Here is a 24234-nt window from a genome sequence, read left to right on the forward strand (position 1 = left end):
GATCTCTAGGACTCTACGATTGAGGAAACTTAAATTACTGGCAAGACACCATATAATAATGAAGAATTGCTGGAAATGAAAAGACTGCAATAAACGTTTCTCGTGGATTGTAGAATGAACATGGTCTTAATTACCATTTTCACAAATGATTTTCCTTCTACTAAAATACTATTACATTAAATAGTTTAATCTTAGACTCGACATCAGCTGACAATTCGCTGGACAATAGAAGGCAAGACCAAAACATCAGCTGACAATTCGCTGGACAATAGAAGGCAAGACCAAAACATCAGCTGACAATTCGCTGGACAATAGAAGGCAAGACCAAAACATCAGCTGACAATTCGCTGGACAATAGAAGGCAAGACCAAAACATCAGCTGACAATTCGCTGGACAATAGAAGGCAAGACCAAAACATCAGCTGACAATTCGCTGGACAATAGAAGGCAAGACCAAAACATCAGCTGACAATTCGCTGGACAATAGAAGGCAAGACCAAAACATCAGCTGACAATTTATTGGACAGAGAGGACCCTATTTAAAGCATTAGATGACAATTTACAGAACAGTAGAAGAAAATAGAAAAAAACATATTATTAGTCATATAATAAGTCATGACAAGCAAACTACAGACAAAATAATCAAGAACTCATTTCTCTTCAACCATTTAAAGGGATCCTTTGAAGAAGCTGACAAGGTGAAATTCCTATTTAAAGGGTAAAGGCTATATTTGCTAATTTTTTTATTTTTTAAAATATCTTACATGTTTTGTTATGTTTTGTTGTTTATGTTTTTTTAAAATAAATATAAATAAGGTACCATTGTTCAATCAAATCAAGGAATTATACTTAAAGAACGCTGACTTATTTTTTACAAAGACGTATAGAAAACAGGTTCTTTGCGCATGTTCTCGCGCATCCTGCAATCCCTACAAAATAAAATGATGGAGATATAGAAAGATTTTACGCCTCAAACGCGCGTGATTTATCCGTGTTGATTTGGAAATGTTTTTTAGCTTTTTATAAACAGGTCGATACAAACTTTAACCATTTACAAACAATCTGTTATGGTAGATATAATTTATTAGAGTAAGAGATTTTCACAAATGATTTTATTTTTTTAATCACCCTTCGCGTCAAATTCACTCAAGTAGATGCTTCTGTTTTGAAGTTGCCGTTCGTTTAGTTCATGTTAGGTATTTTCTACTTGACCTGGGTAATTTTTTATGCGCTACTTATAAATGTAGGCCTAGTTATATACATTAAAAAAACACGAAATTCATAGAGAATGTCATTTATATATCTTATCTTATATGATACAGACGTTACTTCAAAAAAGATGAGCATGATTATAAATGACCCTTAATTTGTCATTGAATAAACGAAACATTAGCGCTTAATTATAGCTTAACAAAATGTAGGCCATAATAAGACGAAATTTTGTATTCATAAAAGTGCCTATGAGGAACGGCCTAACATGTGAGTTTAAATTTATTTATTTTTTTGTTTTTGTTTTAGCCCTTCCCCTAACCCCCACTGGATTGCACAAGATGGCGTCGTATGATGTATGATTTAAATGTGTACAGCCCGATTTCTACATTTGTTGTTTTAATACTTAATACTAATCAACACATGTACACGTAGTATATGTAATTAGATTCTCAGTAAAACGCTTTTAATTATGAGCATGTAAAACTGATAAGGACGATAGTTAGCATAAGTAGGGCCTAGTTAGCATAAGTAGGGCCTAATCTGAAACCAACATATGTTTTTCTATGCAGAGCCACTAAAAATGTCCTCAAAGGCTCAATTATCATAACAATATTTTTTAATGTGCTAAAATGACTCTAATTTGTTGCAATATAAACAAATTAAAACGTAAATCTAGTCTCAAGATCTTCTACAATCCAATAAAGAATATATTATTTTAAAAAAAGAAAGTTGGCATCGTTAGATGTACCAAATGCTGGAAGAAAAATCTGGCAGCTTTCATTTCATTGGCTTATAAAAGATCATTGACTATTTTAAAGTTTGGTTGTCCACAAAAAGGTTATAAACAGGCCGTAAGTTTCAGATTGATATAGACGTCTATTCTTTTCTAAATCTATCTAGAATTATAGTAAATTAAATTTATTATTTTTATATACTAAATATAGATATCTAGACTCTATATAGATCTAGTAAAAGTAAAATTTAATAAGTAATAGTAAACTAGTCAGTCATCAGTTTAGTCAAGTTTAGTTTAGAATTAGTGACTATTTTAGTATTTAACTATTAGACTAGTATTAGTGATAGACTAGTCATGTCTCTACTGAAACTATGAATCATTGAATCTAGATTCTAGATCTAAATCATAATCTAAATTTAGTTTCTTTTTTATCATATTAAAAATGTGTTTTTACATCTGGCGTTTGTCACTTTGTGTAGAATAATTTTTAATCTAGATCTAGACTAGATTTAGATATCTACAAGTTACAAGTTACAGTCCTCGTTTCTAAAATCTAAACTTAAAGCAAAAATGATAGCTATTCTAGATCATAATCTAGACTATGACTTGACAAAATAAAAATAAATATGTGAAGAGTGGACTAAGTTACGAATAGAGATAAGCCTATTATTGTAATACTGGCTGTTCCACTGAATATAATACAAGGGTCAAAAAGTGTTTTGTAGGGGCGGGGCGTTTCATTAAATTTAAAAATAGAATCTATGTGTGTGTGTTTGGGAAGAATATCCATCCCAGTGGCACTACAGTCCATGGAGGGCACTCTAGCACATCTTTCCATTCTGTTCTATCTTGGGCTATATGTCTCCATGCCAGGAATCTTAGCTGTTATAGATGTGCCTCTACATCATCAAGCTTAAGTTTTTGTGGTCTGCCTTTTAGTTTTTGTCAGTGAAAAACCTTTGCTCCTCTGTTCTCTGACATTCTTTTGAGGTGACCTGCCCAGCATAATCTGTTGCTTTTATTTCCGTTACTATGGGCTATGGGCTGTTGAAAAAAAAAGGGGGGGGGGCAGTCTTCATTTAGCTGGTAAATTTCTCGGTTGGTGCGAGGCCTTCATCCAGTTTCCTCATGTTTGGCAACATAACTTTTTTTAAAGAATTTTCTTTCCCAGGTATTTAGCAGATTTTCTGTTTATTTTTTGTGAGCATCTAGGTTTCAATTACATATATATACATAACAACTGGTCTTATGATTGTTTTGTAGATAGTTTTCTTAAATATATATATATTAGATATAAATTTGCTTGCTTTTTTAAGTTTGTGTTGTGTGTTATAGAAAACTCTCTTGCCTGCCGCTAGTCATTCCTAATAGATCTCTGTCATTAGTTCATTTTTTAATATGTATCATGCTTCCTAAATATTTAAACTTGTATACGTTTTCAAACTTGTGGTTAGTAATTTTGATATATATTGTTTTTCTTCTTGACTGCCTGATTTTCTCTTGTCATTAGAACATACTTGGTTTTCTTGTCATTTATTTCAAGTCCCGCTGGTCGAGATGCTACTTCCAGTTGTGTGAAAGCTCTAGCAATATCAGAGGTTGTCTTTACTTTCAATAAGGCAATATCATCTGCATAGGCAAGATATTGTAGAGGTTAGCTGTATATCATTCCTGTTTTGTCTTCTGAAGTAGTTAGTTATTATTCACCTTGTGTTTTTGACAATCATATTGTTGTGTTCTTTTTCTTATTCTTCTTTACTTATTCTTTGTCTAAATTTGGCCTCTACTATTAGGTGGTCTGAGTCAGCATTTGCTCCTCTGAAACTTCTCAGTGATGGGAATTTTCGGAATTCCAAAAATTTCTTCTGATCCGATTTTCTAGCAAAAGAATCAGAAATTTTTCCGACATTTCCAGGCCGTTTTACTGATGTATTTAAATGTGTTCAAAATGATATACCCAACTATTTCAACAGTAGTGTAGCATGGGTACAAGATACAATGGCCAAACTGATGGGCCTAAGAAGTGTTTGCACATACTCTATAATAGGAGGTTGCTGGCCCTTTATTTGTAGAATTAAAGAGATTAAAAAAATGACATAGAATTTGAGGGCTAGAAAATTGTGGTGGGGGGGGGGGTGTTGAAATGCAGGATGTTTTATTGACAGGTTTAAGAGTTTAAATAAATAACATTTAATATATAACAACTAAATCGTAGTGGGTATCAGCTAGTATACAGCTATATATATAAATAATTATTACATTATAATGTAAACGTAGATTATTAAGTACTATAGGTATAGTATATATATATATATACTACTAGTTCTAGGCTTTCTTTAGACATTTAGATTTTGATCTATGATGTCTATTCTTTATCTACAGTTTTTTCTAAAGACTATTTACTGATGATTGCATAATATAACAAAATATTTTTTTTTAATCTTTAAAAAAAAAAAAAAAGCTTATCCAATGGAAAGAACTATGTTCCTCTTATTTTAATAGTTCATGCTAGAACATATATTCATAAGTTGCTTTTATGATTTATAAAGAGTTTTTAAAATTCATTTAAATAGCAAATAAAATGTTTTGTATGATCTGTTTTACTGAGTCAACATTTAAATATATATTATTAATGCCGTTATCAGATACTTCTGTTAACACATGACTCTTAGAAACTATTTTTTTCTGACAGGGCAAACATGGGAGCATACCTTGATAAATTTGCTGAAGCTAATGATGGGGCAGAGGAGAGTACTCCAACAAAAATCACAAAACTGTTACACCAGAAACGCTTACTGGCCATAGATCCTAGATCTCCATCAGAAGGCATAACTAGAACACCTATCATTGTAGAGAAAACCCCCGTTCAGCAAAATGGTCGATTCAAACTGTGCAGTACTGAAGATGAAACACCAAAAATTTCAAGAAGCTTTGATCGCATTAAAGATCCTCGTTCTCCAACAGATGCATTTACTAGAACACCTATCACTGCTGGACTTCTTAACAGTAAACTCAATAATTTCTGTTTATAAGGATTTTTTTTTTTTGGTTTAATTTAATCATTTTTTAAAATTGTCTTCTAAACAGTAATTTTGATAACTATTTTTTGCATTTAAACTTTTAGTAGAGAAAGGATAAGATTGACTATTTACACAGAATTAATAAGGATATCACTTAAGATTCATATGTCCTTGTAGATTTAGCGTATTAATTTATTTTGTTTTATCTTATAATATATATTTTCTATTCGTTTTTTGAATTATTTAATGTTGAAAATAAAGAAAATATTGAATAAAAATGTAAATATAATGATCGTCTCTTCTATCAATATAATCTCATCTGTCCCTTGACTTTCATTATTTAGTTGCTGTGACAGTTTGTGTAACCAAATCCATCCATTCTATCACATTGTCCAGCCAGCTTTTCTTTGGACTGTCCTTTCTTCATGTACCCTTCATTGTACCTAGAAGGATGACTTTTGACAGAGTCATGTCTTACAATTCAATGTGGCCAAACCAGCTAAGCTTTTGTCTATTCACAGTATCAAAGAGTTTTTTCCATCCTTAGTTTTGACTTGTAAAAGTACAAATTCATTTGTCTTCTTTTCCTGGTATCTGATACCCAGCATTTTTCTCTATAGCATTTAGTCAAGATCTAGTTCAAAATGATATACTTTCATTATTTACAGCCAATAGAAGATTGTCCCCTCTTGTTGCTGACTTCAATTCTCCAGCATCCCATCAGACTGAGACAGAATCTGGAATAGAATCAGCTGATGTCACACCAGTGATGAGCATGAGGCACAAACTAGGTTGGTACATTCACCCTGTTTCTAGCTCTAGTCCACATACTGTTATTAGATAATTTCAGTTTAGCTGTATAGCATTTGTGTCTTTCTTTCTTGTCTGAGTGAAATATTTAACTTCTATTTAACTATCATCTTGTATTTAAGCAGATGAAACTGGCAACTCTCAAAGTCCAGACTCTGCTCTAAGTTTTGATTCCTGGGGACAACCATTTGATATAAGACACATTCAAGATGAACAGGTAATAGTCTCTAATAGTTTCATTTAAATACAGGTAGGCTTACTTGTATGCACCTTGCATATTTCATATACAAATACATGATTGAGAGTTTTCATTTCAAAATATGCATTTCCCCTGCAACTTTAAAAAAAAAATTTAATTAAAAAAAACATTGCTACATTTTTTAGGGCGACTCCTCTTTCAATGCCCACTTTCATTCAACAGGCCTGGTACATCTCTCTGTATATATATATATATATATATATATATATAATTATCTATTTAACTGATTTCATCCAGATCTAGCATGTGCTCCTCAGAATGATGAGTTCTTTGCTTCATGCAATGTGAATTTTTTTTTTTTGCTTTACAATTACTTGTATCAACAGTGTGTCTTTTCATTTTGTGTATCAATTTAAAAATATACAGCACTCATTTACCATGAGTCAAACACTTCTACATAAACCTATTTTTTCTTTGCATTTTAAATTAAGGACTGTCAGTCTAAGGTAAGATGCTCGAGGCTGATATATTGGGCTGGCAGGGGTTGTGTCTCTCTGGAGTTGTCTGTCCTAAGACCGCCGATGACAATATCGCCTATCTTGCATCATTCAGAACAAATCACTATCTTCCCATCATCACCATAGAAACACACACAGACACACTCCATAACTGCAGCACATGGCTTATTTGATATTGTAAAAAGAAAATTACTTAATAAGACAAAAAAAAACTTTTTTTAAATTAGAAAATAATATATTTAGTATAGAATTAAAAAGGAATGCATGCTCTTTTTATATATCATAAAGGAATTTTTATAAAACAAAAAAATATTTTTATATTAATGTTTGAAATTTAGAAATAAAAACTTACTGACTGCTAAAAAACCTCCAGGATCTAGATCTATACCTGATCTTAGAAAATAAAAATATTATTTGGGATATTTATTCATATTTCCACATAACTTAATATGAAAACCAGTTAAAAACACTTAAAATGAATATTCTGAGCTCATTGTCACCATCATCCAGAACATAAATCTAAAGAAAATAAAGCCTGTTTAAGACCCCACTCTTTCAAAAAATCTTTTATTGTAAAAACTTGAAAGAAGGAAATTCTGGATGTTAGTAAAGGGAAACTATTCAAGATAATATTTTAAGCAGAGAAAAAGAACAAAGACGTTTTGAAACACTAACATTGCCATCGATTAGAGCTTTATAGCTGGGTAAAATCAACAGTGGGAGCGTCCTTCTGAAGTCAGAGAGTTAATATATTTTTTATTGTTTATTTATTTCTTTTTTTGTATATTTATTTGTACTATATGAATATCTTTCTAATTTGGGTATTTAATACTTTGGCTGAAGTAGTTTTGATCATTCCTCTCAATACCTAGTTATTCTTTGCAATGCTTAGGTAGTAAGAAATATACGAAATCCACTTTTCATATTGGTAGATGCACTGGAACCACCTGTACAATATGTAGACATTTTATTTCAAATCCTCAAACCTCAATAACAGGGTGCCACTAGATTAGAGAATATAGCGTATTTGAAAGAACTATGTGTCATTAATTAGGAACTAAATTTTGTTTTAAACTTAATTTTGGTATCTTATATAAATTCCGTCTTGTATTGGAACACCTGTACACAGCTTCTGAACACAATTTCAACATTTAGTTCATCTGCTTTTCTAGTCAAAAATCTTTTATTCATAATTTTTTTCTATACAAACTCAATAGCTTTAAACTAAACAAGAAGGTCCTAAATACTTTTTACGGCGGGACTATACAAAATCTGCTAACATACGTAATAACTTGTTGGCAAGGCAACGCTTCATATAAACTGTTGCGACGTCTAGAAAACGTCATAAAAAATAAAAATTACACTCACAACATTACCATATTTAAATGAACTTTTTGAACAAAAGTGTCAAAGGAAAATTGAAAAAATCTTGTAAGACAACAGCCACCCGCTCCATCAGAACTATATCAGGGCGTCACGAAATGGGCGACTGCTGTCAATCAAAACAAGAACAGAACGATACAAAAACCCGTTCGTACCTCACTCGGTTAGACTATATTGCCGCCACTCGATCAGGGAACATGAAAAGCACCAAGATGCCTGTGTGTAGTCGCTGAATGAACTCTTTATGTTGTGTCTGTTGTATTTATGTGTATTTTTCTGTTGTGTTGTCTTTATATGAGAAAAGAGTCCTTGTAATCACAACAAATTTCCGTAAGGATCAATAAAGCAGTCTTAGTCTTAGTCTTTTTTGTTCAACAGAATTTTGAAGTTGATTCTTTGGATCCTATCATGTGTGAGGAGGAAGATGATGCAGAAATGGAAGCTATTGATGTTACTAGTAGCCCATCAATTCAAAGTCAACTCAGTACAGGTAAGTGTTATAAACAAAATGTGTAATAATACTTTTAGCCCATTGTCTTATAGTACTTGTGCTAATATATTGTCTTGTAGTGCTTGTGCTAATATATTGTCTTATAGTGCTTGTGATGGTAAATTGTCTTGCAGAGCTTGTATTACTAGTACATGTAAGTAAATGTTTGCTGAATTGTTTTATTTATTCTTGTATGTTACAGATGTCATATCTACAAGTGCCAGGACATCTTTAGAGTTACCAAGTGTCCTTACTCCCCAGTTGGCGTCTGCTGCTTCTCACAAGGCTATCAATGTTACCAACACACCAAAATTATCTCTTTTAGTTAAAAAGACAGGGCCTTTGATATGGTCTGAAGGGGTCGTAAGGTCACCACTGTCTACAGTAGACAATTCATTGATTCAAAGAAAAACTGCTGGAGGGAAGAAGTTGAAGCACTCGGGTGTTATTGATAAAGAGAATGTCTTCCATTGAGGGGACAATTGTTTTATACAACCATCTGCCATTTGTTCTGACTGTAAGTGGTGATAATTCTCTTCATTTTAAAATGACACAAGTTGAGTCAAGACAAAGGTTTCTTCTCTCTCATTCCATTTGTCTAAGCTCAAAACTGGTCTTTGAATGAAACATTTCAAAGTTTGAGATTCACTGAATGAATAACAAAAAATATATGTAGATAAGGGTTAATTAGTAGATATTTTAAAGTCAACATTGTATTCTATTGATGTGTGAAAGAGATGCGCAGTAATGTTGTAGTCCTGAATTCTACTGGGATATTGTTTGACATTCAAACTCTCCTATTGTTTAAATGTCTAGAAAGACTTAGTACATGTTTTAGTTATTTTGCACTCATGTAAAGATAAAAAAAAAAAAAACTTGTCACAATTATTAATTTAAATCTGATTAAAAAGAATTCTGTCATCCTTTAGATCTGCGAAGAAAAAAACTTGCAAATGAATCTTGTACTTTGTTCCAGACAGTTTTTTTTTTTTTGTTTAAATAGCGCGATTAAATTAAAAAAAATTTTCACTTTCTTAAACTTCCACAGGTGTTTTTCTGTGACTTTGACTTGTTAGTTTTCAATGTTGATTAAAAAGACCCTAAGTTGAAAAAATAAATGAAAGTTTCCTCAAAGACTTTGATTTCCACTGTGTAGAGCATACATCTCCTTGCTGCAGCTATAAAATAAGCTGCTCTTTCATAGTTCACTTGTCTGTATACATTCAGTTCATAGGAAAAGTCACACACAAAATGTTGAAAGGATAGACATCTGAATGAGAAATTATTTCCTTACAGTATACTTGAGGAGTTCATATTGAAACCTTCATTTGACTCCCCAATATTATCAAGAAGTGCCTTCCTTTTCTGATTTGCTCTGATATGTAGATATATAAATAATTTTTATTTTTTTTACTTAAATTTGTGACACCATTGGGAATTCAATGATGTACATATTTTTTTGTACTGCTTCTTTTATTCACATTTATTATAAATATTTGTTTAGGTCTCTGTAGTGGAATAACAATCTATTGTTTGGTCCAAGTTGCTACAAATAGCATAAACTGTTTGTTAGTGTACATTGTGTACTGGCTGAACGTGTATTGGAGTTATGTTCTGAAATTAGATTCAAATGGAGACAATCTTGGATGCTATATAAAACTACTTGGCTAGATATTTAGATAGTAGTGTTCTGCATTTGGTATTTGTTGACACTATTCAGATATCTGACTTGTTGTGTTGTCCCTAAGATTGTTATGGGATATTCAATCGATCTATCAGCATACTACAACAACAAAATTGGAATGCTATTGTCAATGTCTTGTTTTCAAGGACCACACTAAGCTTCATTGGGTATACTTAAATGATATGGGAATAAAAATTCAAGTATACATCTGTCTGTAAAAAACTATAATCTCAGAGAAATGTGCAATGAAATAGCTTCCATTTTCATTTAGTTATATGATTTTTTAAAATTTAGGCGACCCAAAAGTAAAGAAAACACAATTTTCACACCATTGGATTTTTTATTTGGAACTTGAGGTTTTATTTTGTATTTATATATTTTTGTTGCTCAATACATTGTTCACTCAATCTATACATTTTTTTTTTGCTTATGCATTATTACAGGTCGAGGCAATAGTACTTAAACATAATTCTAACCCATGATTGCTGTGTCAACACAAAATAATTAACCAGCCTTATGTTTTATTTTTGTATATAGCTTAAGTGTCAGTGAACAGAATGTTTCAAACATACAAGCCTGTGTAAATGTTAATCACTATTGTCATTTTGTAAAATGTATTATACAATAAACTTGTCGCACAGAGCTGCCCACATCCAGTGTGACTGGAGAGCCTGGGACTAGGCGGGCAGCTCAAAACTTGTTCCCCTGCAGTTTCATGTCCTCAGAAGATTCTTAATTGCAAGACTCGTGTAACTTTAGTTTGTTGAGTTTGATTTGAGTCAAATTGTAGCAAACTGCAAGCTGATTTTGGGGGGGGGGGGGTGAAAGGGGGGCTTTTTAAAACAAACAAAAAAAAACACTGCTAACCAAAAATAATCTCCAGTGCACTATTAAGAAACTAAATGTAGCTCTAAAGTTGTGTGTTGATGAGATATTTGGGTATTTGCAATCCTCATTGGACCTACCATTACTAAAGCTTGTCATTTGTTCTATTGGAATGAATTGTGCTTGTGGCCAAACCACAAAAAGACATAGCGGAATAAGTAACTTGTTTTATTTTCTTCAATATTCTTTACTTTCGATGCATTGATTTGTGTGTTGCCATTGGATCTGTTGCATTGAAACAATGAAATAAAAAAATGTGTATCTGATTTTTTAAATCTCAATTTCATTTTTTTTTTTTTGCTTGATATTACATATTGTTACGATCTTCTCTACCAGTCCTTCTGCAAACACTACTTAACAACACAACAGCTTCAAGTAACAAAGTGGCGGTTTAATTACAAATACATCGACAGCCAATTCAACACAATTGGCTACATCAATTCAAATGTTTTCTTCAACTTAATAAAAATGCCTAACTAAACATTACTACTCTCTCTAGCTCGTACAGCTACATTTTCGAGGACTCAAAGGTACCACAAGTCCTTACTGCCTTGCTGTCCTAGACTCAACTGTCTCTTGTTAAGCCTCTCGATCACATGACCACAACATGGGTCATGTTTGCGTGAACTAACAGTATTGTCCCTTGTCTATCGACAGCCGTTGACCTGTGTGATTGGCCTGAGTCGTGTGTATCAGTAGCCCGCACACACATTAACCCTTTCAGTCCGTCACTAGAGTTACAACAATATTTATATTGGAAAAAAAAATTGACACAACATATTTGTTGTAGACTTGCTACCTCTGGCTAACCATTTTTCCAGGTGAGAACTCTTTGAATTGTGTTGCTGTTGTGGGGTGAGCGAGTGTGTTAAGGAACGGGAATGATGATCGTTGATTTATAGAATGAGGATTTTCTTTTAATTGGTGTAAGTGAATCAGGATATGTACATTTTATTAGGAGTATTGTGAAATTAATTCTTTTTACTGGGAGTATCCACTGATTACAGACGACTTGAAAATCGTTGAGTTGTTTTCTTTAATCCACCCCCACGTGGTAACAATTTGTGTCAGAAGTGGGATCAACACCTATATGAACCTATATGAACTCCGGATTAACGAAATCCGTAAGGTATTAGAGGCGAGACATCGTAGCGTCTGGAAACAAAGAAGCCTTCGTTAGCCGTCTGAGAGAGGCCTTGAAAGAAGATGGGTTCACTCACGAGTTTGAAGTGAAAACTGATCTCGGCGGAATATTGAGTGAAATGAAAAAAGTGCCTCTACGGTCAATGCAAATAATTGCGACTAGCCAGGAAAAAGATGATCTGGAGGAATTCAGAAGTAAGCTAAGGGATGAAGTCAAAGCTAACATTAGAGATGGAGCAAAAGATTCAAGTCCTCTGCGAGTCCAGAAAGAGTCGTGCTGGCTAAATTCACTGTCAAGCGAGGCAACTGGAAATGTCAAGCCACCTATTTTTGGTGGTACAGTCTTGTGGACAGTTTATCAATGACAATTTGAGGCGGCTGCAAAAGTGAACAACTGGAGTACAAACGAGGAAAAGGCAACTGGATTAACGCTAGCGTTACGAGGGAAGGTTCAGATTTGGGGACGAACACATGAACGAAGTGTATAGAGTACATCAAAAACCAGGAAAGACACTACAAGAGTTGATGGCAGATATCGAACAATTGGGACGCTTGGTTTATCCGACCTTGACCCAGGAGATCTCATATGTTGTCATAACTGACGCGTTTATTGGTGGTGTTCGTGACCCAAATTGAAGAAGGCTATCAGATGAAGTGGAAAAAAGAGAGGCCAGCGATGCTTTGATAAACGCCTTATCTTTTGAGGCAGCTAAAGACACAGCAAAAACGATCCATTTCAGTCGGGGGCTCAATGTTCATGAGGAGGACCTTAAGCATATTATCAGACAAGTGGTGGAAACTATAGATGACCGGCAGTCTCAGCAAATACCCAGACAAAAACAGATCGGTTGTTCAATGCTGGAATTGCAATGCTGCTGGCCATATTCGATGAAACTGTAGTCGAAGATTTGCAGGCCGTCCGAGAGGAAGAGATGGATTGGGTAGCCAGCAAGCTATCGGTCAATCTCAGAACCAGGAAAACTAAATTCTGACGGTCTCTTGGGGCGGAGACAGGCAGCGAGATTCACAGGAAGTCCTAGGCTAGTCCTGAGAGTACAAGGGAAAATATGAGTTCATTTTTTCAGAATTTTATTCGATACTGGTGCATCAAGATCCACAATTCATCCTAGTCCTATTAAAATTCATGAAATAAGTGGCTATTCTATACAAAACAACTAGTGAAGAACTTTTGCCAAATTTAGGACAGGCCACTGTAAAGTTTGAGATAGCAAACCAACCTTTCAGTCACGAATTCTTGGTTGCCAATATTCTGGGACTAGACTTCATCCAATTATTTGGAATCTCTTTGAACATTGGCTTATATTGGCTTATAGTGCATCGTTATGTGATTCTTGAGTTGATCTAATGCTTGGGGATGTGGGCGAGAATCTGTCAGAGGAAGAGTACAATAAAGCTAAACAACTGTTGCTAGAGATTAAGGACATCATGCTAGACAGTGAAAATGAACATGGCAGCCGACTAATATGGTAACCCTTAGAATAGATACAGGCAACACTAGACCAATCTGGCAAACACCACAGGACTACCTTTAGCAGAGCAACAAGAGGACGCTCATATGTTGGAGCAAATGAAGGAACAAGAACTCATCGAGCCATCTTACAGCCCATGGTGCTCGCCTGATGTTCCAGTTAAGAAAAAAGATGGCTATCTGCGTTTTTGCATCACAAGACAGCTATCCACTGCCACGTATCGATGACATACTAGACACTCTTTCTCCAATGGAAACAGACTGTGGCAATTTATGGTTATGCCTTTCGGGCTGTGCAAGGCACCGGCAACCTTCGAGAGACTGAAGGAACAAGAGTTGCGAGGCTTTAATTGGAATTGCTTGCCTGGTCTACCAAGATGGTGTTATAGTCTTCGGAAAGACATTTGATGAACACATACATAACTTGAGGGAAGTGATGCAGCGTATTCGAAGTGCGGGAATAAAACTAATATTTATTCAAAGACGGGGTAAGCACGATCCAGAAAAAAACGGATGTGGTCAAGCACTGACCTACACCTACTAATCTTTATGAGCTCAGAAGCTTCTTGGGTTTATGTTTTTGCAGCTATTACAGACGCTTTGTACCCACTATCGCTAGAGCCCTTCACCAATTGACTGAGAGGAAAACACAATTTCAATGGACGCCAGATTGCCAAGAAGCTTTTGTAAGAGGTTCTCAACTTATCGGCCATGTTGCCTTATCAGGTATTGTATTCCAAATGAGAAAGGATGTTAGCAATACAGAGATAGGACATCAATAATTATTTCAGAGAAATAAAACATTATGGAGCAATACTGTAATTACAATTTTTTAATATTGAATTTACAACAATTTCCCTAGTCCACCAGTGAGCACTGAGCCACATGTTGAAATGTGGTGAAACCTTCAGAAAACATCTGGTCTTTTTCTCTACTTTCTTCATAACAAATATTTTAAAGAAAAATACGTCATCAAAATGTATGTACAGGTTTATGTCAGCCTTAAGGCAATATCAAATTTGCATATTGAAACAAAGGAGCTGCCATTTATATAATTCTATAGCCCATTCTCACTATGACAAATCACAATTAACCATTCCAATCAAGAAGTTAAGTGAATAACAATTTTGTATGTTTTCTATATTGAATAGTACATAATGTCACTCAAATCTTTTCCTTTTCACTGGGCCAGAATTGTGTTCCTGTGAAGAAATATAGTTTTCAGCTTCTGTGTAAGCTTTAAAAAGTTGAGCTACTTCTTTCAATTCAGATTTCTCATCTAGATGGCGCTGACAGAAGTCTTGAACTGATTTAACAACACTGATAGATTTCCTTAGTTTAGGGGCCAGTTCTTCAGGCTTAGCATCAATAAGTTGCTGGAGAAACCAAAACAACAAATAATATAACTCAATTTTGATCCATACATTTTTAACTAGTAATTTTTCATCTTTTAAAACCAATTGGTATGAACAAAATATTAATTAATTAATTATATATATATATTAGAATTTTGAAGAAAAAAAAAGTGTTTCTCAACCTAAATTTGGCGAAAAAAAAACAAAAAACAGCCATGTTGAGCTCTTTCTCTTGATAGCTAGGGGGTCTGGGGGAGCTTACAGTGCTCCCCCAGTGAGGTCTGGGGCAAAGCCCCGACGCCAGAAGTGTTTTCTTGCATTGTTCACAGCAGAAACTAATTCTCCTGACATCTGCTGCTCAGTATTCATCCTATTCAAAAAGGACCTTTTTGAAAATGTTTTACTTGAAAAATATTCTATTATGAAGTTACAGGCCCTATCTACATTGCAAATACAACCGATTTGTTCCTTGAAAAGATAAGATACCCCACATAATTAGATTAAGGCTTTGAGGATCGCCGACAAAAAAAATAAAAAAACAGAAATTAAAAAAAAGAAAGAAACAAACAACAGCCATATTGAGGCCTTTGACTTAACAGCTAGGCGGTAAAGGGGAGGGTTGTATGTTCCCCCGTGGGGTCCGGGGCAAAGCCCCCACGCAAAAAGCATTTTCTTGCATTCTTCACTGTTGAAACACATTCTCCTGCCATCTACACTCATTATTCATCCTATTAAAAAAGGACCTTTGGAATAATGAATTTACAGGCACTTTCTACATTGCAAACACAATCAATTTTTTCCTTGAAAAGATAAGATCATATTTAGATTAAGACTTTGTGGATCGTCACAGAAAAAAAAATATTTAAATAAAAAAGCTCATTTGTAAGTGATACATTTTTTTCAATAGGCATGTTGGTAATATTGTTTTGTTACAGAACTATAATTCAAATTTTAAACAAAAAATATCGGAAGTGGGAGGAGAAATTAAGTGGACCAATTAGATTCCACTCTAATTTTTTTTTGCATTTTTAGGATTGAAGTATATATTGTGAGCTATAGTTTTTTTTATACAATAGAAAAATATCAGTATGAGTAAAGGTTGGAAAAAAGTGACTAGGAAAGTAATAATTGGGTTCAGAACTCATCTCAAATGTTACTCTTATAATGAAAAATTTCGTATGAATTCTAAATTTTCCAAAAGTCTTTCTTAAAATAACTAAGATAAATTCGTGTGCAATTACATAAACTCTGTCACCATATTTGACTATTCTGTTTTAAAACATCATGTTTTCATCTGGAAAGGAGAGAGGGCGGTAGAGTGAAAACGTTAGTCCTCGCTCCTTTTTATGATTTCTGCAAACGATTGCATTTGGCATTAAAGAATAGGGGGTGGGGCGACTCGATATAAGAATTTAAGTTATAGCATATATAGACTCAAAAAGACAAAGATTTACTGCTGCAGGAGTAAAGGACTGTAGAGAAAATACGAACATATGTAACCCTGCTGGACCACATTAAACAAAGGACGTTCAGGCCACAAGGCCTTCATCAACTACAAAACAAACAAAAAAATGACAAACAATAACAACAAAATATTCTAAAGTTAACTTATCTGTATGATGTTGTTCTCTATCGAGGCAGAAAAGAAATGAGCTACACTGGTGTAAAAGCGCAGGAAAATCAGTAGGGGGGGGTGGAGATGTCAGGCAAAGATGAATGGGAAAAAGGGGGTAGTGTTGGTGCCCATGGCATATTAAATAAAAGTGTGCTGGTTGTTGATCCTGTTAGGTTGGAGGGTGCCTGACATGTAAATAAGTTTGTTTTTGATCTGCAGACGGGTGTTTTTGTCATTGCATTGTTGTATAGCAGTGTCGAGGAGATCAGTTGTACCCCTATGATGTGTGTTATTAAAATGGATAGAGACGGGCTTAGTAGCAAAATTACGAATGTTTATTAGTGATCTCCTCGTCATCATTTTCCTATAGTAAAAATAGTCTTGAATGGTAAGGGGAGGTAACAAAGATAAATAAAAGTTCATTTAAAAAACTGTGACTATCACTCATCCAAAGATTTCTAGCCAAGTTAAGAAAATAATATTTATAAAGCTATTTTTATCATGCTGTCATCTCAACCACTCATATGTGAATATTTATAATGACCTTGGATTACTCCAGAGATTTATTTCCCTTTATAAAATATTATAATTCAGCTAAGAAAAAAAAAAATGCTCTTAAAACATCAGAGCATAGACTATTCACCTGCATTTCAGTGTCATTTAACAACAAACATTTTGTTATATCAGCTTCAATCTTCTCAAGGATAGTATCCAATTTATGTTCAGACTCACACTCAAAGTGAAACTCATCAGTTCCATCAGGATGATCTTCACTTTTGTTGTCTGAAACAGTAGATCACATACAATGGGTTACCATGGAAATATTTCTATCTCTTGTTAAAATATTCAACACAGGATCAAAACTAAAGAAATGAACAGTGATGAGCATCATTCATAAACTGTTTGACTGCAGAGGCACATGTACTAACTCAAAATTAAATCATCCTCTCATAGTTAAAGAAGCAAAATATCAAAATACTTAAAAAGTTAAAAATAAAATTTTTAAAAAGGCTTATACAAAAGAAAAAAAAATTGTACAATTACGGCCACATCTCAATACTGTAAGATTTTTATTTCCCTTTTCTATATCAAACAAAATTAATTAATTAATTGGTTACATTTTTATATCAACTAAATAAAATTAAATGAATTAATTATTACATAATTGTGCCAAGTTTTAACTTGATCTGAGAATAGTAAGTGGAAGAAATAAAAATTAACATGTACTAAACTAGTGCCACACAGACAGAATGAGATGAATATAATCTTTGTCAAAATGAGTACTAACTACTTTTGTAATTATGAATGCTAGTAGAGAATATTCAACTACTAGATGTTATATGGTTGCATCAGTAACAAAAAATAGTGTTGTTTTTTTTACATTTAAATTATATTTTTTAAAATAAAAATTAAGCATAAAGAAAAACATATACTTTTATAAAATTCAATAATAATAATGAAATTACCTTGAAGTTTGATTAAAAAAATAAAAATATCAGTTTAGTGTGGAAACAAATTATCATTTTTCTTGAATTTTTTAAATTTAAGTTTTATCTGAACATTCTATTTAAAAAAAAAAAAAAAGAATGTGCATTTATAAAATCATATTTTGAATTTCATGAATAAAATAAAATAACATAAAGATTTGCATATTTGTTTTGCTTAAGTAAGAGTCAATGAAAACTAGAAATAAAATGTAAATGTTTATAAGTTAATCCAGAAAAACTTCTCAAGTTTATAAAATGTCAGACCAAAATAAAAGAAAGGATTTAAAAGAGAAAATGGATATGAGCATAAAATAATTACATTGGAATGTCCTTGGTTTGTTTTACTAGGTCTTAGTTTTTTTGGGTATGTAATTACATTGGAATGTCCTTGGTTTGTTTTACTAGGTCTTAGTTTTTTTGGGTATGTTACCACAACCAGCAAGAAGTTATGCACTTGGTGCAACAAAAATCTATACTAAACAAATTCAACATTTTGCCAAATTTACTAATCTAATAATTAGTTTCTAATTCAAGATTCACAAAAGATTTACAAAATATCTCTATTTGAAATGAATGGAAAGAAAAAAAAATATCTTGCTAGCCAGCACAACTAGAAATAATGTTTTTTCAATGCTTGACTTACAGAAGTCTGGGGAATGCCAGTGACATCCTTCAGGAAGCAGCATCAAGACTGTATCACTAGGCAAGAAGGAAAAATAATCCTCATCATCAATTTCTGTGCCATCCACCTCTAGCACCACATGGACAGAAGTTTCATCTAGATGTAGTTTAGTGCAGCCTGTAGAACAAAGAGACATTTAGTTTAGTGCAGCCTGTAGAACAAAGAGACATTTAGTTTAGTGCAGCCTGTAGAACAAAGAGACATTTAGTTTAGTGCAGCCTGTAGAACAAAGAGACATTTAGTTTAGTGCAGCCTGTAGAACAAGGAGACATTTAGTTTAGTGCAGCCTGTAGAACAAAGAGACATTTAGTTTAGTGCAGCCTGTAGAACAAAGAGACATTTAGTTTAGTGCAGCCTGTAGAACAAGGAGACATTTAGTTTAGTGCAGCCTGTAGAACAAAGAGACATTTAGTTTAGTGCAGCCTGTAGAACAAAGAGACATTTAGTTTAGTGCAGCCTGTGGAACAAGGAGACATTTAGTTTAGTGCAGCCTGTAGAACAAGGAGACATTTAGTTTAGTGCAGCCTGTAGAACAGAGACATTTAGTTTAGTGCAGCCTGTAGAACAAAGAGACATTTAGTTTAGTGCAGCCTGTAGAACAAAGAGACATTTAGTTTAGTGCAGCCTGTAGAACAAGGAGACATTTAGTTTAGTGCAGCCTGTAGAGTAAGGAGACAATTATTAGCAGTTTCTCCCCACAATTTGTGTTAAAAAAAATAATTTAATTGTTTAAAAACAAGAAGAGTGTACTGAAATGTTAAGTTCAATTTTATTAAGTCACATTTGAAATGATTATGAACCACTTTTATTAATATTAGATCCTAAAACTAATACAATTGTAACCGTATTATTAATCTATTCTCTATATGTGTAGCCTATCATTGCCCTAACTAGCATTCTCAGTTTAACACAGTTTCCTTTAAACAAATTAATAGCTTGAAACTGAACCACATCCAATACCAAAACTTTGCCTTTGATTAATGTATCCAATTGCCCATGCTTGAAGTTATTAGATCAAGTTGGCATATATTTTTAACTAATAGCTTTTTGTGTTTACCTTTAGTTCTAAGCTCTTCTAGTGATGAGGCTACAACCCCTTTTTTTACTTTTCTTTCATGATCCCATACTTTGAATTGTCTAGTTTCATTCATTGTCAACTAAAACCCCTGAAAAGAAAAAAAAAATATTGTGCAAATGTATATAATTCATATTAGCTCAAATATAAATAAAATTTATGCTTTTCATAAAATTTTATTTCGAGTTGCCATGAATTAGGAAAATGATTTATTTGTCACATATGTAACAGAAATTGAATTAATCAACCTTCAAATTTCAAGCTGCTAGAACTGTTATTGATCAGATCACTTCAAGTTTGCTTAACATACTTACTGTTGGTTTCAATCAGTTATAATACTCTTTGCTTGCAAAATGTAAAATGGAGACATGCCATACCAATCAGTGGTTTTTATCTGGAATCAGATTATTAGTAAGTCAAAGTTACACATTTTCTCTAGGAATAAAATAACACAAATGTATTTATTAGGAGAACTAAACTTGGCAGATAAAGGGCTTCATCTGCATCAGATGTGACAAAATGTTTAGATTACAGCTAGGTTTTCAATGCTACCTGAGATAAACTCTAGATCTAATGCACTCTTCCTTTTAATCTTTGACTTTTAAAGGGAAACTCTCGAAGGTTTTTCAAATTTGAGTTATTGACATATTTAAATTCTGCGTGAAAAGTTGTAATAGTAAACATTTTACCATTTTGTATTTAAATGCTTAGAAACATTTATATTTAATAAATTAGTAAATTCTTGACATCTCAAAAAAAACAAAAAAAGGGATTCTTTGAGATTTTGCTTTAAGCTATTTCAAACGTCACTTCCCTCAACAATACTGAAAGAGAAACTACATTTAACCAATCGTATCGCTTTCATTCTTACAGTAGCTGTTAGGCTTATTGACGGCCTAGTCCAGATCTATGATACAGTTATATATATACTTGTATAAATAGATCTAAAAGCATTGGATAACTAACTCGAGAAAAAAAGTAACATTTTCATCTAAGCCTTTCCCTGTCCCAAGAAGTAAATAGATCGTGTGTCTGACTGATTCGAACAAACTGGTCAGTGTAAGGCTAGTCGAGACTACATGTAGTTGGTCATGAAAAGACAACCAAGCGATAATGTTTGTTGACTAATTAATTAAATATAAATGTTTCTAAGCATTTAAATAAAAAATGTTAAAATGTTTACTATTACAACTACAGTATAGGCATAGTGTCTGGCTTCAAATTAGCAGCCCACACTTTTTTCTTTCATTCATAAATTATATATTCTAGATATCTCGATCTAGGTCATTTTTATTCATTGAACAAATCATAAATTTATTAATCTCAATAATATTTCTAATTATGATTTTGCCATGTTCAGTGAAGAAAATGAGTTAAATTCATTATTATTGGCTGAACACCTCTTTTTTTAAATTTTCTTTAACAGCTAACAGTATAAATGTGACAACAACAAACATTGTCTTTCTATTGATGAGAGGAAGCTTATTTTGATATGCCCATCAGCCTATGATCAAACAGGCTTATAATCTAGCCCTCATCCCTTATATGGGTGTGAGTTGCCTGGGGGAGGTTAACGCAATAGCTTTACATACATGGTTACAGAGAATCTAAAAAAACTGCGATAAAGAAAAAAAATACAGGAACTTATCTAGAATTAGACATTGGCAGTCACGAAATGTCGATTTTTGCTCCAAACATAAAAACAACTGAATTACTAAAAAAAAAAAAAACGATCCGTTCAACGAAGGAAAATTTGATTGACAGAATATAAGAGCTTACTCTACAAACTACATTACATATATCTAGATTCTATATCTAATCTATTAATAATTATATTTAGATTTAAATAGGTACTCTACTGACCTATAAACTGCTAGACTAGCTGCTATACAGTTTTGAAACAGCATGACTAGACTTCCAACAAACCCATGGTGTTAGTTGATTGATAGTTGTTTTTACATTTGCTTAATTTTTTTTTTAAACCCTTGTGATAATCTTAAAGAAGGATTCCTAAGCTTTTGAATGATACCACATTGTCAACAAATGAAAGTCATGTTTATTTAGAAAATTTGAAAAGACCGAACATTTACAGTGAAGTCATGTCATGGCATTATGATTTTGCATTTACTATCACTTTTAAGCAAGCTCATTATTTTTTTAAATAAATTTAGGCCTAGATATATGCTTAAAGTTTGTTATTTTTTAATTTTTAATGAAATTTTGTCCTCCAAAATAAAAAAAAAACTTAACCCAACATGTTGTTATCAGTTATAAATGATGCCAAATTAGGCTATTTTTCGAAATGGGTAAGTGGAAAAATTATTACTACCAAAACAATCTATGACAGTAGTATTAAAATCAATATTTCTATTATAAAGTAGTGTTGAATTTTGAAATTTTTTTTTATACTTAGGTACAGAAAATATAAAAAGAAATCAGCTTATTAAGGCAAGTTAGGGCTCATCCTGATGAGTCACCCCATGAGGCAGCGACCTGCGATTCTCATTGATGATATGAACCCCTAATTTTAAGATCCCCAGGCATAGCCCCTCACATGAAATGATAAAATCATTTAAGATATTTTCAATTATGCATAAATACGAACACAAAATATGAACACACTTTACACACTTATTCTACCAAAACTAGGTCACTCTGGGATAGTGACTTCAGTACACAGACTTTTAGACATTTTATGTTTGCATGATTAGATTTAGAATTATTAGATGTGTTTTGACTTGAAAGTTGATTGTCTTGGACGTCTTGGTCTTGACTTGAGTCTTGTCTTGATTACTCTTGAGTTTGAGTCTTGATGAATGAATCATGAATGTTTATGTTGTTTTTTTTGTTTATTGAAATTATTCATTTTACTTTAGATCTAATAAATTTCTAATACAGATGATCTTTTGTAGTATAGATCTAGATCTAGTACAGGTTAGGATAGTCATTCTTGCCTAAATAGCTGAATCCTCTATATCTCTCTGTTAAGTATGTCTTGAAGAATTAAGGCAACTATTGTCGTAGTTGGGCCGAACACTTTTAATCATTCAACATTGGACGCCATCTTGGACAGGAAACTCTTGTTCACAACAAAAGAGGCATAACTCACAATGACAAAGGACTATAATTTACGTATATCAAGTATTAATCACTCTCTTTATAAATCTAGATCTATCTAGTACAGGGGTGGGCAAATTACGACCCGCGGGCCACATGCGGCCCGCCGGAGTGTTTTATGCGGCCCGCCGACACCTACAGAAATCAGTTTTGCCCTGTCTCATTATTAAAAGTTTCAAGTAAACGAAGATTATGCTTATTGGCTATACATCAATACACTCTATTCAAGACACAATCTCTGAGTGTTGGGTAGACTTGGAACAAGATGGCAAGTGTAACAACTGATGGAGCTCGATCTTTGACTGTGAAAAATAGTGTTTTTTATTTAATAAAAAATATCCCAACCATAAACTCTAAACAGGAAAGTTTGCACAAAGCTGCATAAAATTTCAACATTACAATTGCCAATCTAACATAGTAAAGAAGCTTAATCGAGCTAAGGATCATAACTACGGATAGTTCCGATTCATGAACGAAATAAATTATATGTATCCGCTAGCTTAGCATGGGCAAGGCAAATGAGAAGAATATGAATTCTTAAGATAGAAATTGTTGTTACTTGAAGGACATTGACTCTGGCTTTGTTACCAATATTTCTAATGAAGAGTGGAAAAAAGATTTGATATTTTTTATGATCTCTAATGCAATTGATTGCTTGCATGTGAAATGTAAATGTGTGTTAAATCTTTTCAAACAAAGTTTCCCATTTTTACATGCAAGCAAAAGAAAATAATTTGTGTCATTTTCCTTTGCTGAAAGGTGAAACTATTTCTAGTGAAATGATTAAAAGTACAACACTAGATTCCATAATTGTGCAATTTGTAAAAGCAAATTTTAAGACGTCAAGAACCTTGTTCAATACCATCAGCTCACCTTAAGCGCAGAAGCTGATTCAGCTCCAGATGATATAGCTCAAAGCAAAGAGAAGTTCCAGTCAGTACTTAGACGGGAGTCTTATTGATGCCAGAAGCTGTATTTCCACACTTTAAAAAAAAAAAACTTTGCTGCTGTTCATACTATTTGGGTACACATACATCTGTTCTTCTTGCTCTTCTTCGTTCTCATTTTACATGTTGGAGGGTTCAGATCAGTAATCCTATATCTGAGATTAACCGCACATTGGCTTCCAGATCAGGCAGTTCTCCGAATAGTCTTTGGAGGGCTCTGGGGCCAGAGTCTTGTTCAGGCCTCTTGATTTTGTATACACCATTAAATGACATGGCCAGCATTCTCTGATGATACTCCACAAGAGCAGGTTTCACTCGTCCCGACATTTAACTTCCGGAAGGTAAATTGTCTCATTCAGTGAGCAAGTTTGTTTTTTTTTTTTTTTT

At 33.2% G+C, this 24234-nt stretch overlaps 2 protein-coding genes across 6 annotated transcripts; one reads left to right on the forward strand and one right to left on the reverse strand.

Moving 5' to 3' along the window:
- The first annotated feature begins 1973 nt into the window (after nt 1-1973).
- LOC106075691 (cell division cycle-associated protein 3-like) lies at nt 1974-11203 on the forward strand. 4 transcript variants are annotated; one of them, XM_013236595.2, is made up of 7 exons: nt 2026-2063; nt 3492-3601; nt 4641-4954; nt 5637-5759; nt 5901-5995; nt 8257-8368; nt 8571-11203. In XM_013236595.2, the coding sequence occupies exons 3-7, from the start codon at nt 4648-4650 to the stop codon at nt 8840-8842; spliced, it is 909 nt and encodes a 302-aa protein (XP_013092049.2). In that variant the 5' UTR covers nt 2026-2063; nt 3492-3601; nt 4641-4647; the 3' UTR covers nt 8843-11203. The 4 variants fall into 4 exon arrangements, with proteins under 4 accessions (XP_013092048.2, XP_013092049.2, XP_055863872.1 ...); XM_056007897.1 differs by having other exon boundaries at nt 2027-2063; nt 5904-5995; XM_013236594.2 differs by lacking the exon at nt 3492-3601 and having other exon boundaries at nt 1974-2063.
- On the reverse strand, nt 9403-22875 carry LOC106075692 (DNA fragmentation factor subunit alpha-like). 2 transcript variants are annotated; one of them, XM_056007898.1, is made up of 6 exons: nt 22738-22875; nt 20098-20177; nt 19766-19874; nt 18670-18825; nt 17183-17322; nt 9403-14945 (listed from the first exon to the last, which is right to left on the reverse strand). In XM_056007898.1, the coding sequence occupies exons 3-6, from the start codon at nt 19857-19859 to the stop codon at nt 14730-14732; spliced, it is 606 nt and encodes a 201-aa protein (XP_055863873.1). In that variant the 5' UTR covers nt 19860-19874; nt 20098-20177; nt 22738-22875; the 3' UTR covers nt 9403-14729. The 2 variants fall into 2 exon arrangements, with proteins under 2 accessions (XP_055863873.1, XP_055863874.1); XM_056007899.1 differs by lacking the exon at nt 22738-22875 and adding an exon at nt 22415-22433.
- Nucleotides 22876-24234: the final 1359 nt, after the last annotated feature.

Source organism: Biomphalaria glabrata, chromosome 13 (genome assembly GCF_947242115.1).
Source record: "Biomphalaria glabrata chromosome 13, xgBioGlab47.1, whole genome shotgun sequence".
Classification (NCBI taxonomy): domain Eukaryota; kingdom Metazoa; phylum Mollusca; class Gastropoda; family Planorbidae; genus Biomphalaria; species Biomphalaria glabrata.